Below are 17,221 nucleotides of genomic sequence, written 5' to 3' on the forward strand. Positions count from 1 at the left end.
TTTGTGCTCTAAGTAGCTTCAAATCTAAGGAGTAAAAAATAGCTCTGATGAAAGACATTAATAAGTATCTTTTTTTAAATCTGAAAAAGTATTATGGCTCAGAGGAACTCAGAAGGGCAGAGTGGGACAGGTGAAACACTACTTACACATTTTCTGGAAATAAGGTAGCCTCTTTGGGGTCCTCTGACAGACACGCAGTCAGAAGCCCTAGGTTTAAAACCTTGATCTGGTCTTGCTCAAGTTAATTCACCTCTTTGAGCCTTTTTTGATCTATCTAGTTACTGTATTAAATGAGAGCATATGGATTTTAATCAGTACTTTTTCAGTAACAAACTGAATTTGATTAAACTAGATTAGGCATAAAAGTAGACTTAAGAAGGGTACTGAAATGAATGAAGGAAATTTTAGAAACCACAAGCGCTTTAGGGACTTTAAGAACGGCAACTGGGACGACGATTGGCTCACTTGTCCAATGCTGGAGGACTCGGATTGGTCAGGTCTAAGCCTACAGACTGAGAAGTGAGAAATGCGATTGGCAGCTCTATCACAATCATGTAGTTCCCCAAAGGGCACCCTGAAGAACAGATGCCAGAGGAGTCTAAAAGATACATCACAACCAAATTTCAAAGTGCCAATGAATTTTACATGCCATTTTACAAGTCCTAATAAAAATAACATTGACAGACACAAATGAACACTTAGGCACTGCTCTAAGCATATCACATGTAGTAAGTAATACAGTACTTGGAGGAAAGCCCAGGCTATGCACAGGACACTATTTGGATACAGTGTAGAAAGGAATAAGAAGTAGTGAAGAGGCCTCAGGTGATGAAGAGCATTAAATGGGAGGCTAACATACTTAACTTTATTAAATCAGAGTCAATGCAGATCAAGGCACCGAAGGAGATAGGGCCACAGTTCTGTATTAGGACAACCTACCTAGGTTTTTCAAGAAGAGAGAAATGGGAGGTGGGGAATTTAATTAATAAGTCATTTCAAGAGGAAGTTTAGCAAAGACTTGAATAGGTAGTAGTAGGAATAGAAAGGAAAACAAACAAAAAACAGATGTTAAGGCTTTGTAGAACTGTCAGTAAACTGAAATGGAGATGAGGAATAACAGTTCCACCTGATGCATGCAGGGCTTAAAACCTAGATGATGGGTTGATAGGTGCAGCAAACCACCACAGCACATGTATACCTATGTAACAAACCTGCACGTTCTGCACATGTATCCCAGACCTTAAATTAAAAAAAAAAAAAAAAAAAAAAAAAAAAAAAAAAAAAAAAAAAAGTTCCAAATGGCTAAAAAGTTCCCCATTGAAGGAATAAATGATGATGGTACTTAGTAGAAAAAAATGGCCAAGTCAGGGATGAGAACTGGTTTAAGGGGAGAACGATGATGAATTTAGTTTTGAATATAATGAGTTAAAGCAGGCAATGGATTCTCAGAAGGGGATATCAAGAAGGCAATTCCACAAGTGGCATCACATCTCATAGCTTGGAGCAGGGAAAATTTGAGCTTCTGAAGTAGCTGAAATTGTAAAGAGCACAGAAAAAGAAGAAATGAAGATACAAGACTGATACTTAAATTCTAATCCAAAATGTACTTAGCCAATAGGTTTGTAAAATTTTAAAAATTTAAATTTATTAGGATTTATTAACACAATTACACAAAGTTCAGGATTTCATTAATGATGGTCACCAATATGTGCTTCTTTGTGGCTTTTTAACCCATAATTCTCATGATTCAAATTTATTCATATTATAGTTGAATTTCATACATAGCTTCACAATGTGGATTTACAGGTCCATCAGTAAAATTAAAGAAAACATATCTTTCATGAAAGGCACATAAAGAATCTAAGCTAACACATTTAAGGTACTTCGATAACTTTGAATTTCTTTACATTACAAAGAAGAAAATCCTCCAAATGAAACAGATACGAATATAGTTTATGGTTACACACACACGCACACACACACAATTCAACAAATATACTTCAACCCAGGGACAACATATAACTTGGAAACTACTTACCAGCAACATGTACTGAAAGACTAACTTTTTCCAAGATGAGTAAAAAAAGGGGGCGGGGTAGGGAGTGCTGTTTACTTTGCTGAAACAAGGTCAGAGATGACACATCATGAATAATCAAAAGAAAATTATTCTATCAAAGCTCAGTATCTAGTGATATGTAACACTTATTTGAGCATAATCACTGACTTATTAAATACTAGTACTCATTTTCTAAGTGTAATTGTCCATTTCATTCTCAGAAATAATAGTATAATTGAAAAAGAAATAATATAAACTCAAGCAAGTGGAGAAATCTGAACATCTAAGGGAAAAAAAGTAATTTTAACATAATGTGATAATCACATTTGAAACTAGTTATATGTATAAATTTAAATCTTGTATTATATCAGCAATAGAGTATTCAAAGATCCTTCTTGTTACCTTCCCAACGAGGAGCTATCATGTATGCTAGGTACAAGAGACGCCTCAAGGGAAATACACAAAAGCCTCACCAATGTCTCAAAATTCATTATGCCCACAGGTTTTTTTTACCCACAAAAACGCTCTTAGGATCCCTCAAAACTTAGTTATAAACAAAAATGTAGTTATTTAAAGTGTATAAAAATGAAGATGACATCACCTTTGAGGCAATGCATTAATATCAGCCAAATATTAAAATTCAGAGTGAAAACAAGTGAATAAAAACTAAGTGTTTACAATAAGTCTAAGACAGTATATCCTCAAAAATCTGAAATTTTAGTTTTTCAAACCAAATCTAATGTGGAATCTAATGTAAAATTAAATTATTTTATTTTCTTAAAGTAGGAAAAATCAAAATGCACACAATGTTTAAATAATTGATCCAAAGGCAGGTGTATTCATCTTAAGAACATTTCAATAAAACACATAAAATTTAAAGAACAAATCATGTTATTAAAATAGTCTGTGCAATGTTTGTACAAATAACATTTTTATTAATACAAGTATACATATAATCAAGATAAGGGTTATGTTTCCTAATATTAATTACTGTACTTAAAAATTTACAGGACATGAACATAAATAAAGCTGTTTAAAACTGGCAAACATAGTAATAGTCTGTCATTCAGTACAAGGTATTATTTATGTTATTTCCAAAGCCATCACCCTAGAATCCTAAGTTGCCACTCTAAAAACCTAAAAATAATGTCGAAAACTAAAGTCATAAATACATGTATACATACATTTGCATATTTACACTTATGCAGAAATCATCAATATACTAGAGCCCAGCTTTAACACTGTCCTTCAGTTTCACACTGCAGGACCATCTGTCACATTTAAGAAAGGTCCTTCTGTTACTTTCAGTTAAAAAAACAAAACAGAACAACTTTGGTCAGGTCCCAGATGCATTTGCCTTATATTACATTCTGTGTTGCTGCAAGACTCTAGTCTACAGAGATCCATATATAAGTACTCATTTGGTTTGAAAATGCATTTTACCATTAACTGCAAAACTTAGAAGAGACCACAATCTTTTAGATTATTTTTTATGATGACATCTGTTACAGCATCAAAAACAAACTGCACATTCTTAGTATCTGTGGCACATGTGAAGTGGGTGTATATTTCCTTTGTGTCCTTTCTTTTATTGAGGTCTTCAAACTGACATTGAATATATGCAGCTGCCTCTTCATATGTGTTTGATCCTGAGATGGAAAAAGGAAAGAAATATAATGTAGAAAGTTAAAATAACTGCTTAAAATACTGAAGTCAGTTTCATACAGCTTCATTCATGGACTCCTTAACTGTGCTTTCCCTTCTAGAATGGGAGACACTATTTCTTCTAAATGAAAAACACTCCATGTTAATTACCTTTAATGACTGTAAGTTATCCCTAAAATTAAACAAAAAATTTCCTCTACATGGCATTCCGTGTTCATCATGATCTTTGTTCCTGCCTCAATCTCCAAAGGCTAGATCTTTTATCCTCTTATCTTCTGTCCTCTACACCCCAACTCAGATGCTTGATGACGGCATGCTATTTCAGTTCTGGCTCAACGGTGGATCAAAAAATGTTGGCTGAATGCTGATCAGTATTTTTTCCTCCCTTTTCTATATATACATTAATTAGCATTCTTCACTCATTTTTCTTTATTCAAAAATTGTACCAAGGTCTACAATGATGTTTAGGAGTATGAGGTTACAAAAAAAGTGAATGACACACTCCAGCTTTCAGGTTACTGACTAAAAAAGACTCCCTCTGAGTACAAACACTCCAGAAATTGTTTGGCAATATCTAAAGATAATCACACACACACTCTGACCCCGCAATTCAGTTTCTAGATATACACTTGACAGAACTGTGTATCACTGAAGACACAGAAGAAGTGAGAATGAAAGTACTACTGCTATACTCAATAACTGAGTTCACTCATAAGTGAACTATTGAGCAAAAGCAGCTAGATGCAAAAAGATCACATACTGTATGATACAACACTGTTTGAAAAATGAATTGGTGAGGACAAAAGTCTCACCAATTAATAGAGTCTGTGGCACATGTGAAGTGGGTATATATTTCCTTTGTGTCCGTTCTTTTATTAAGGTCTTCAGTGATTATCAGTGAGTAATCAGTGATTACTCTGTGTATCGGATGTGAGTGTGTACGTGTGTGTTGCGGGGAGGTTTTGATTGGTTAAGACTGGGAGGAAGCATGATGGGACTTTCTGGGGCCTTGAAGCTGTTTGGTTTCTTCACCTGAGTGGTGGATACTGGTATGTTCACCTTTAAAAATGCACTTATGCTGAGGGTGTGTGTGTACATATGTACGTACATAATATACATAATGTATACAATGTAATGCTATATGTAATGCTTCAATAAAAAAATTAATCATCCAAAATTATCTGCCAGGCTTTCAAGGTCTTCTACTATCCAGCCTGCTCTGCAGTGCCATCATTCTGAGATCCTCTCCTCCACACTGGTGCTCAACCCAGGTCCATGTCATGAGGACCCAACATGCAAACTGCCACCTGTGGTACTGCAGTACTTCCTCTTCATTCTACTTTACCGGCTGAGATCTCTGCCTGCCTTCACATTTGCTCAAAATTGGCACTCCATCTAACTTTTCCTAATTAATCAAATCTAGCTGGGTTCTCTATCACTTAAAAACTTTTGTCTCCTCCTAGAAATAACTATTTCAGTTTTTGTTATACTGCTTTAAAGTCTTAAATTCTTTTTCAGTGTTGAGTCTCCTAAACTAGAATGTGAACTCCTCAAGAGTAAACATCACACCCCACCAGCCCCATACTCCTTTTATATCTTACAGAATCCAGTATAATACAATGTGACAAATGCCCATAGGAATGTTGTGTAATGTGCTATGATACAGATTATGAGATTTTTATTAGGGATAAAAAGGTAATAAAGTTATTGTCTTTAAGTTTACATTTTAACTATTTTATATCACTAGAAATCACATACTTTAAAAAATCAAATTTTATTAAATCCTAAGTTTCGTTCTCCAAAATTTTAAAGCAATTAACAGCATCTTGTTGGCCCACAGAAGCTAATGCAACTGCTAAATTAAAATATATTTCAGCCAAACAGCTTACATTGAGTGCCTACCTCAATTTGCTCTACATATCCTAGGCAGCTAGCTAGATTACCCTCAAAGTACAACACACATGAATGAACATTCTTCATTCTGATTTTAAGTCTTAAGAAAAGAATGGCAATGCAGGGACACGAGAGCAAATATGGTATTTTTTTTTTAATGTGAGATAGAATTATCCTGAACAAAGGTAAGCACAGGTGATAACCAGGTTCAAAAATGAAGAACTGGGAGGCTGATGACAGAATCAAAAAGGAAAGAGAAGAGATCTGCGTTTAAACAAGAAGAGGAGTTCTGTTTGAGCTTCGGGTGCTAAAAAACCAACCAACCAACCAAACAAACAACAAAAAAACATGTATGTTCAAGCAGTTGGTAATGCAAATCTAAGGCTCCAGAGATAAATTAGGGCTGACCATAAAATTTAACCTATTGAGAATAGCTATGACTACGAAAGGATAGAGAGCTAAGATGACATGACTGCAGATGAAACTGGTAAAGTGGCAACATACAGTAAAAAGAAGAGGAGGAGAAGGATGACACATGAGCAGACAGACAGGAGATAAATCAAGCAAGTTGCTTAGGGGCTACACAGGGTTCTTCCACAGCCATAGGAAATTGAGAGTTGCGGCTGAAGCAAGAAGCAACTGAATCAATACTTAGGGCATGCCATGGAGATCTTAAATAATAATCTTAACTCTGGAGATGTGAAAGAATTATGTAATATTCTTTTTGTGCAAAGATTCTGAAGTTAGGGATTATTAAGCAAAACACAAGCAAAAATTCCTAAACACACTGTCTACTTGGCAAGGAAAGAGCTAACAAGTATATTCTTAGTTGTTCTGAAATCCCTGTAGCTATACAATATTTATGGATTCATTTGGGGCTCTGGTACTATGAATTAATACAAAATGGCTACATCATAGAATACGATAAAAATAAACTAAAAAATATATTCAAATAAGGGAAAAAATAAGCCATCTTGACTCTGGATAACTTATTTCCAATAAGCACAAAAAAATGTTCCTGAACACAGTGATTCAGGACTATGACTTCCAAAAAGAAAGCAAAGTTTTAAAGTAACTGTGTGAAATTAGTTTGAACTGAAGTATAATTTCACAGTACGCAAAAAGAGCTATAACAATTAACATGATTATATTTACCAAAGAACCCTCCCCTTTTGGTTTCAGTGAATGTTTAATTAAATGTAGCCTAGCCGTGAATGGTGGAGGAGCAGGAGGACAATGGATTTGGGTCTGGAACTGCACTCTGGCTTCACTAAGCCTCGCTATTCTCATTTGTATGGGTAGGGATACCCGAGCCCTGACATCACAGGGTTGTCTTAACATTTCCTGTAAAATGGCAGTGAATACTCATCGTACAATCGACTCAATACAAGACTCAGGAAAACGTTGTTTATAAAAAAACAAATCCTTGAGACTTTTTTAAAAAAAACAGGAAGAGTGGAGTGATGGTAAATAACTAAACTCTTCAAAGTAGATTTGGAGATTACATACACCAGTGGTAGTCAAACTCCTGTTTTTTAAGGCATATTGAATGCTCTTCACTAAAATAAAACCTTACTTGATATGGAAACCAGATGAAAGCTGAGTTCCTCTGCTTTAATGAAAAAGTTATAAGGTGGCGGGTGCGGGGGGGCAGTAATTAGTTCTGTTTCCTCTCCCATCTCCACCTTCAACAGCAACCCAGGAGGTGCTCCAAGGAACTAAACTAAACTAAAACTAATGTTTTAGCCCAACTCCTGACTTCACAGATGGAATACTGAGACCTAGGTGAACTAACTGCCTTGCTCAAGATCAAAGAGCTAATTATGGAAAAGTCAGGACTGTACTTCAGGTCTACTTTTCTCACTCCATGGAATTTTCCACTGTAGTAAAATTAAAGCACTATTAACAGTCTCATTACCAAAGCTTAGGCTTCTTGCGAAACCTTCCCTGCCCTTCTGGAAGAGTTAGCCGCTTCAATGATCCCATCTTCATTTTCCCCCTTACAATAACGTTCATGTTCCTTTTTAGCAGTAGGATGCACTGCTATTGCTTGTTGTTTAAGTATGTCTGTCTTTGAGATTAGATGGTGGGCAGAGACATGTCTTATTTATTGTACATCACACAGTACTGATATGAAATCTGTTAACTTGGTTTAAAAACAGTATTTTAACTTGGAGTCATCACTAAACATTATCTAACAGTTTTTCCATAAAATGAATACATTATTTTCAGTAATTTCCTCCACATCTTAAGGAAATTTCTGTGCTCAACTGCAGTTTGATAAATAATATCCCTTAAAGGTCTAAGAATCACTAAGCCAAGAGATTTAAATTAACAACTGAATTCTTGCCTTAGGGGAAGTTTCAATTAGAAATATGTAACTTGACAAGTGATTCCCGGAAAAGTAAAATACCTGCATATTCTGGATAGCATATAGTGAGAGGGCTCTTCTTGATTTTTTCTTCAAAGAGATCCTTCTTGTTGAGAAAAAGTATAATGGATGTATCTGTAAACCACTTGTTGTTACATATGCTGTCAAACAACTTCATGCTTTCATGCATTCGATTCTATAACAGAAAAAAAGAAAACCAATGGTCACTAACAGCAAGGACTTTTAAGGAGTATTTTAAAAAATAATAGGTGTTGTAATAAAACAGAGTTTAGTCATTGAAAAATACATAACATATCACAAAAATACATTTCTGTCATTTCAGAACACACTTTCACTTTAGGTGAGAGAAGTGTCTAACCATCTTTCATCACTTTCTGCATCCAACTTTTACTTGCTAAGTGCCCACTATATGTCATGCTCTATGCCAGAGAACATCCTGCTACAGGACAGTATAATCTAGGATGTGAAATGTGAACTTGTGAAAAGAAATGACATCGTCATAGAGCTTATTTCATCTAAGTTTCCATTAAAAGATAAACAGAGGTTTTTAAAGATTAATAAAATTAAATTGAACAAGCTAAGACCCAATTAGCCCATTACTCTAAATATTACAATACATATAAATACTGGAAGAACACTTCCAATTCCTGTTTCTGGAACTTCTAGGATCTGTGCTCATCAAAGAGGGCACTGATACATTTTGTAGTGCTGAAATAAGAGAAATGAACATGTGGTGTTGCATTGCACTATAATTTCATAGACTTGATTTTAAAGATATAATCGTCTCTCGGTATATTCAGAGGGATTAGTACAAAGACACCCAAAGGTACTAAAATCTGCATATACTCAAGTCCAGCAGGCGGTTCTGTGGAACCCACGTACAGGAAAAGTTGACTTTCTGCATACTCAGGTTTTGCATCCCATGAATGTGCTTGGTTGAAAAAAATTCTCATATATGTGGACCCATGCAGCTTAAACCCCTGTTGTTCAAGGGTCAACTGTACAAAACTGACATTTCTACTCCTTTTTCCCCACTTCGTAATAAAGTTAACTTAAAGTTTTACATTTCTATTTAAAAATACTTCCCCCATATTAATGGTACATTGAAACCTATCTGAAAATTACAGGGCAGCAACAAAGTATAACATATATTAAAGATTTACTGGCTGGGTGTGGTGGCTCAGGCCTGTAATCCCAGCACTTTGGGAGGCTGAGGTGGGTGGATCACCAGAGGTCAGGAGTTTGCGACCAGCCTGGCCAATGTGGCGAAACCCCATCTCTACTAAAAATACAAAAACCAGCTGGGTGTGGTGGCACGTGCCGGTAATTCCAACTACTTAGGAGGCTGGGGCAGGAGAACTGGCTTCAAACCGGGAGGTGGAGGTTGCAGTGAGCCAAGATCGTGCCACTGCACTCCATCCTGGCAACACAGCAAGACTCCATCTCAAAAAAAAAAAAAAAAAAAAAAAAAAAAAAAAAAAAAAAAAAGGATTTACTAAACTAATAGAAGTAACAAATTAAGAAAAGGGATCTTGAACTACTATGTAAATATATTTCCATGTGCTATGTTGATATCAGATACAGAAATGCATAGTTAAGCTTACAGGCTTGAGGTGAGATTGACTCTCCATGCTTTCCTTTTCCTCAAGATCCACCTGTGCTTCTCTAGTATATTTCTCTTGTATTAGGCAAATAGAAAAGTTAGAGGAAAGACCCTGTACTTTCAAATTGTTATAGACATTAGAAAGAATTTAAGAATTTTTCTCAGAAAAATTCTTGGCAACACCTTCAGCTCTTCATGTTTCAAGCTCAACTCTTAAAGTAGTTCTACTTGCCATTTCTTCATCTTCAGCTAGAACCAGATCGTAGTCACTCAGTGCTACACAGAAGATGATCGCCGTCACTCCTTCGAAGCAATGAATCCACTTCTTCCGCTCAGATCTCTGACCTCCCACATCAAACATTCTGTTAAGAGGAGAAATGAGTTAACATCATATTAAACGTTCAAGAAGTTCTGAGAAGTTCTTTAACAAAAAAAGCTCTGAATAGTTGTGGAAATGTGTGATGAAAAGGAAGGAGAGAAGGACTTTATGGGAGAAAAACAATGTCACAAACTGGACTTCTCAAAAGGGGAAAAAATCTGCTAGTTTTTAAAAGTTTTGATTGAAGGGAGGGTATCTCTAAAACAAAAGCAAAAACAAAAGTACCCTCAAAAGACAAGACGTTAACACACGGAAGAACACTTAGAACATTAAAGCAAACAAATGAATGGACTGCACTGTGTGTAAACACTGAGAAGTCACATGAAGCAACTGGGGAATGCAGAGATCAAAGAGTAAATATTCCATTTGCCACAGTCACGGACATCGAAGGCAGAGAACAGAGACCCCTCCTCCTACTAAAACATGTTGTTTTAGCTCAGAAGTAATAAGCAAGGCTTTGATGTAAAGAAGAAGCCATTTCAGGTAAGAAAATGTAGGGCAAGTAAATAAAACTCAGATAGGGTAAAATACGTTTGCATAAAAAGTAAAATCAGGATACATTACAAAATGAGAGAACTGAACTATGACATAAATGAGTGATCCTACTGAATGGCCTCAAAATTTAGAATGGAAAAAAACTCAATTTTTATACAATATACAATAGTGAACCACTGTAGGTTACTGAACAAAGTAGTAGCAAAATCAAACAATATAAAGACAATAGTCTATTCCTTTTCTAAGATCTTCTAAAGTTAAGCAAAAGTTAAAATTTGCATAGACTACATTATACAACCTAGAAATAACCACTTATATAATGAAAACACTATGCAAACTGGTACATTTTTAAAGGCTCCATTTATCTAGATGGTGCACTAATTAAAATAGTCCCTATTTAATTCCCAGGCAAAAAGAATTTTCCCTACAGAGCAGTACTGGCCTATAAACCAAATCTGAGTACATCAACTAGTATTGTTACTTTTATGATCATTTAAGCAGCTTCATTCTTTTGGCTTAGCTGATACCATTGTTCATTAAATTCAGGTAAGTTATATAATAAAATGTTTCTACCACAAAATAAATCAAAGAGTTAAGATGTAAAACGCATAGCTGGGTAATAAAGATCAAACAAGAACAAAATAAATGATAGTAAATTAAAATGATTTAAATTGGGTTACCATTTGCAAAAATGCCCAGGAACACAATTTGAAAATAACTTTACTGAAAAGATAGCATATCTCAGTGATGACCACACTCAAGAGTTCCCAGTAGAATTATTCTAAATGCATTTCTGCTCTCATTCATCTGAGGCTCATTTAACCTATAAAAAGCAAAGTTGAAACCATATGCTAGCAATGATAGTAATTCAACAGAATTCAAAATCCAAAATAAGACAAAGTTTATCTGAAGTTCCTGACAAACCTGTGTTTATCTTTAAGTCACCGAATAAAAACAGCAACTAAATACATCAATCTCAACCAAGAAGCTTAAATGGAGTACGATAAATGAACCTCGTGGAAGGATAATGGTGAGAGTCAACTTTACTCAATCCCAGTATTTGCTGGATGCTGAAATGACAGGTTTGAAAAACCTAGGAGGGAAGTGAAAACTATGGTCCTGAAATAAATGTTTAAGAGTGCACCTAAACAAGATGAAAAGTGAATTTTATACAGTCAGACCGCCTTAAATACCAAATAACTGATTTAGTATTTGCCTCTGCCACTTATTACTATTTATAGAGTTCTCACCTTTACAACATTTTTCATAGGTAATAACTCATTTTATTTTTAAGCCTCTAACAGAGCAAAACTGTAATAGAATGTTAAGAAACTTAACCAAGTTTACCCAACTACTTATTAGGGGAACCGAGGTCTAGAATCTTTACTTGCTAACTCCAACTCCACACATTTTCTCCTCAGACAATATTGGTTAGAAATACAGTAGTTCCCCCTTATTCCTGGTTTCACTCTCTGCAGTTTCAGTTACCTGTGGTCAACCGAGGTCCAAAAATACAACAGTATTTTGAGAAAGTGAGACCACATTCACATACCTTTTAATTATAGTATGTTGCCATGATTGTTCTATGTTATTATTAGTTGTTAGTCTCTTACTGTGCTGAATTTATAAACTTTATCATAGGTATGTATGCCTACGAAGAAACACGGTGTATACAAGGTTCAGTACTATTAGCAGTTTCAAGCATACATGGGGGGTCTTGGAACATATCCCCTCAAATAAGGGGGGACTACTGTAAGCCATTAGCTGAACATAATTTAAGTTTGCTTTAGAACACAATCTTTAAAACAAAGTGAACAAAAACCAAAATCAGAATCTAAGGTATACTAGGTTAAAAAAAAATTCTAAGTCCCAATCTATTAGTGAACTTCCTTGTCATTAAAATCACTTCTTAGTTTTAAGATAAAATGATGATATTCTCCGGATCAGACATACCTGATTATTTGAAATCAGAGTACTCAGTTTGTTTATTTAATATTATGGAAATAGTAATAAGCAGACTAAAAGAAGTTAAACAATTTCAGTAAGAGATAATGACAGCAGTATAAAATGTCGACTGAGGGCTTTTTTTTAGAAAAGAATGAAAATGAAAAAAAAAAAAAAACCCTATGCAAAACCATAGCATGTATTAAAGCACAAAGCTAATGTTGCCAGATAAATTAATTATGACCTATATCTTTGTTTAAGAAAGCAGGTCAATGTTTGTTTCTTGGGGAGAAGTAGCCATGAAAATTGAAATAAAGCTTTAGTTTTCTGGAAAATTCAGTTACATGAACCACCTGTAAATCAGTGACAAGTGATAGCAACAAATGCATTAAATATAAAATATTTATGGAAGCAATCAGAAGTATTGTTGCATATAATTTAACAGTGCTCACTACTTCTAACAGTGAGATTTCTTTATGAGATGAACCGATAACTATTTTTTCTCTCACTAGGAACCTTTATTCCAAGATGATTTTAGAAATTCTGCTTTATTATCATGACCATTTCAGAGCAATAAAGTTAGATGAAGCAAAGCCTAATCCGTAATTCATAGTAAAGATTTATTTAGAATGATTATGTTGAATCATATAATTTTTAGTGAAAATAAAAAAGACAAAATAATTTCAATAACGATATGGGACACTCCGTTTGCAAACCAAATGCAGACAAATTACTTTTTGGCAAACAGAATAATATAAGTTTATTGTTCTTTTGCTTGTGTAATCTTTTAAAAAATTCTTTTTGGTATTGTGGGGATAGAGTTGGGTAAAAGTTAAGGAGATATATACACAGTCTTGTAAAGTTTGAATTTCTACAAAGACACCAAAAACCTCCACTAAACATAATCTTAAAAAAAAATCACAAACTGATAACAAATGATTTATCTAACCCTTCACTGTATTTAAAAGTTGAAATTTAGAAAAACATGAAATATTAAAATTTTCCTTAAAAAAACAGACCATAAACACCTTTTCTAATCCAATCTCCTGCAGTGACAACTGGAGTGTGCTCAATTTGGGTCAACATATCTATAAAGCTCTGCAGCTGTGCGATGATAGCTACTTGATGCCCATGACTACAATGGCAATCTTAAAATCAATCTTAACCTTGCTGGGTTAAAAACAAACAAAAATATCCCTATCTGTTAAATTTAAAAGAACAACAACAATAAAATCCCTATAAGTCTACAACTCACTTAATTCTAGCATTTTTATTATTTTCATTTCCAGGAATATTTACTAGTGAATATGTGGTGTAGGACACGCATAGGTTTTAATACTGTGTGAATAATGTGACTCTATTATAGTCATATAAATTAGTCATTGACTTCAGAAGGGCCTCCCAAAGCTATTGAACAGCTTTGTGTTTGGTGTTCCTTCAGCTGAACACTCAACTGGCACTTGGGACATGTGACATTTTAAATGAATGTGAATTATAAGAAACTAGCAGATTTTAAAAAAAGAACTTCTGCCTCTTTATTTAGCTTCAATGTACTGAAATAAAAAATACTAAGAAGGAAAAAAGGAACATCTGTATTTTTTAATGAGTATTTTTTAACATCAAGTAACACTACAGTGGTCTTAGATGTCTATGACAATACAGAAGTTTTGTTTCAGTAGAATATCCTGTGATGTTATCTTATTAATGTATATATCTTTACATAGGCTACATACTTTCTCTTTTCATGATTTTACTATTACTTTAATAGAAATGATGAATAACAGTACAGACTTAAAGGCAATTTTGTTTGAGTGAACAATGAAATGAGTAAGTGGAGCATTTTAGAAGAAGTCATGGTAACAACTAGCAGATGACCTGGAAGGGAAACAGATGAAAGTAACTGACCAGGAAGGCTGTATAATAAAACAAGACTCTGCAAATGAAAACATCATATTCAGTTGTGTTTAAGTCCAACAGTTTTCCTCATACCTTGGAAACTGTTATTTACTGGAAAAAGAGAAAAGTAGTTTTGTAAATTTGAATATGATGTTTTACTAAACTTTCCTGAGCCTCGTTCATTATAAAATGAGGCAACTGGGAAAACATTCACTCCAAGACCCCTTGCATTTCTAAAGACTACAATTCAGTGCTCTTCTGCTCAGACCTCAGTAAGCGGATATTCAGTACACTTTAAATGTGTATTTCTTATCATGAAATAGTGCATAAGGACTACCTTCACAGGGACGGCAAGTTCCCTAGGAAGAAAACTGTTCATGAAAAAATTTTTAAAGCTGCTCTTAGTATTTCCATAAATAAGCATTTATACTATCAGTAAAACTTGCTCTCTTTTTACCTAAAAATAGATGGCAACACTTTCCGAAAACACAGTAGATTAGAGCAGAATTTTCTGTTTAGAAATAAAAGCCAAAAACTATTTTGTTTGAATCACTGTAAAAACTACAGGCAAAACAGAATTTGCCTGGATAGATTTTCTTAAATAAAAATATTCCACTTAGGAATGCTTTTTTTGACTTCACCCAAAAATTATTTTGTATAATCATCTGAAGAAAGTTTTTTTCCAATTGTAATTTCCGACTGTAAAAATGTTGTCAACTTTTATTATACCTTTTATTTCTAAAACAATGTGTTTTATATCTAAAATTAGAAAGCTACTCACTTAAAATGAAGATCTTTGAAAGTAAAATGGGTTTCAACAATTCCTGTAGTTTTCACTCTAGTTCTGAGAACATCTTGTTGAGTCGGGATGTAATTTGGCTGAGCTATTCTGTCCAAGTCATTCAAATAGCTGAAAAAATTAAACAAAACAACGTATTAAATATAGCCAATAAAGATCATCCAAAACAAAAATTAAAACACACTGCAATATAAGCGATAATCTGAAATCACTAAAAGTTTTTAAAATTCTGTGTAAAGATACAAACGAGTTTAAGTTTGTATCTTCTTATATAACTCCCATGGAAATAAAAATGTTTACACCTCTGCAACCACAAAGCTCTTTTAGTATGTTTTAAATATGTTCTTTATTTCTAAGGGACAGTTAGTAATTCAAAGGAAAAAGAACAACTTAAAAAAAAAACAGAAAGCTAGTACACGGCATGAGTTTGTTTCTTAGAATTCTTTATCACACTTTTTGGATATAGCACTGTGTTTATGATCCAGACATCACTCTTTTTTATTGAAGATTTTTAAAGTCTTAATTTTGGAGCAAGTAGTGATGAAAGCTCTGCCCAAAGGCTGAATGAGATGTTTCTTTTCAACCACTCTTACGTTACATACAGGAAAACAGCACATACTCCTCTACGCTGCACTTTACTGCTCTCTAAATCAATACATGTTTTAGTCACTCATGTAATACTCTCTGCCACTGGTGCTACATATGTTGTGATATAAAAATGTAGTGGTATCATACCATGCAATGTAAAAGAGTAAGTTATTTTGTGTCAAATTGTACGGTATAGTCAATAATTCACAGAAAGTATAGGTATGGACAGATTAATGTGGATCTAGGTGATTAAAGGATTCATGGATAGTGAGGGGTGTAAACAGAATAACAGGGATGGAAGAAAAGGAATGACACTGCCCCAGGAGAAGCTGTAAATTAGTATGGAGATGAGAACAGTTGCCTGTTCTTTCTTGGAGAGTAAAGCCACTAGTAAGCTATACAAAGCCTTAAACGAGGAGTTTGGAATGAGTCCTAAGGTCAGCTGAATGTAGAGAGCATCACCGCAGTGCTTTTATTACGAGAGCTATAAGGTGACTGATAACTTAGAAATAAAAAATGTTTTAGACAGTCAAGTGTATGTATGTGGTAATTATACTAGAACACATAGAGAGATGACAGCCTGAGTTACCTGTATTGTATTTACTGAAGTTAAGAGAATCTTATCACATTGGTGATAATACTCCAGTACTTTCTCTGTGCTTTTAATTCCAAATGTTCTACTTTACTGTAAGAAAATCCGACTTAACAAATCAAACAAGCCATGGCAAGATTTTACTGCCTCTTTAAAATAATGAGCTACTCTTATTTAAAATGTTCTTTGATTACTCACAGATTTCTTTGCTTAAAACTGTTATAGTTTGCCGGGCACGGTGGCTTGCGCCTGTAAACCCAGCACTTTGGGAGGCCGAGGTGGGCAGATCACGAGGTCAGGAGATCGAGACCATCCTGGTCAACATGGTGAAACCCCGTTTCTACTAAAAATGCAAAAATTAGCTGAGCGTGGTGGTGTGTGCCTGTAATCCCAGCTACTCGAGATGCTGAGGCAGGACAATCGCCTGAACCTGGGAGGCCAAGGTTGCAGTGAGCCAAGATCATGCCACTGCACTCCAGCCTGGCGACAGAGCCAGACTCCATCTCAAAAAACCAAAAACCAAAAACAAAAACAAAACAGAAACAAAACAAAACAAAACAAAACAAAAAACAGCTACAGTTCAAAAAAATCTCTAAAAATAATATTTCAATAAGACAAAGAAGAAAAGCAGGCACTGCGAAAAATTATGATTGTTCTAAATGATTACAAATTTAAAGTGTGAATTGGTGGGGAGTCAGCCCTAATGGGCAACTTGACTGCATCTTAGCATCCCCAGTCAAGAACTCATAGATCAAGATTCCCTCTAATAACTATGGAGAAAAATGTTTCTATGACTTTCTTCATTCCTAAAAAGCAGCCACATTAGTGCCATCTTAAGGTCACGACTATTAGAATAAAATAATGTAAAACTAAAGCAACATATTTTTCATTTTATAACTTTATTTTTTTTCTTTTAGAT

At 34.5% G+C, this 17,221-nt stretch overlaps 1 protein-coding gene across 2 annotated transcripts in view; it reads right to left on the reverse strand.

Annotated features, from left to right (window-relative positions):
• Positions 1-1,619: 1,619 nt before the first annotated feature.
• The window catches only part of GNAI1 (G protein subunit alpha i1), an 81,725-nt gene continuing 66,123 nt past the window's right edge, over positions 1,620-17,221 (reverse strand). For both annotated transcript variants that reach the window (XM_005550380.4, XM_005550382.5), the window contains exons 5-8: positions 15,105-15,233; positions 9,842-9,971; positions 8,028-8,181; positions 1,620-3,705 (exon numbers count right to left, since the gene is read on the reverse strand). In XM_005550380.4, coding sequence (XP_005550437.1) covers positions 3,515-3,705; positions 8,028-8,181; positions 9,842-9,971; positions 15,105-15,233 — 604 coding nt within the window. In that variant the 3' untranslated portion in view covers positions 1,620-3,514. The remainder of the gene's footprint in view (positions 3,706-8,027; positions 8,182-9,841; positions 9,972-15,104; positions 15,234-17,221) is intronic.

Source organism: Macaca fascicularis, chromosome 3 (genome assembly GCF_037993035.2).
Source record: "Macaca fascicularis isolate 582-1 chromosome 3, T2T-MFA8v1.1".
NCBI lineage: Eukaryota > Metazoa > Chordata > Mammalia > Primates > Cercopithecidae > Macaca > Macaca fascicularis.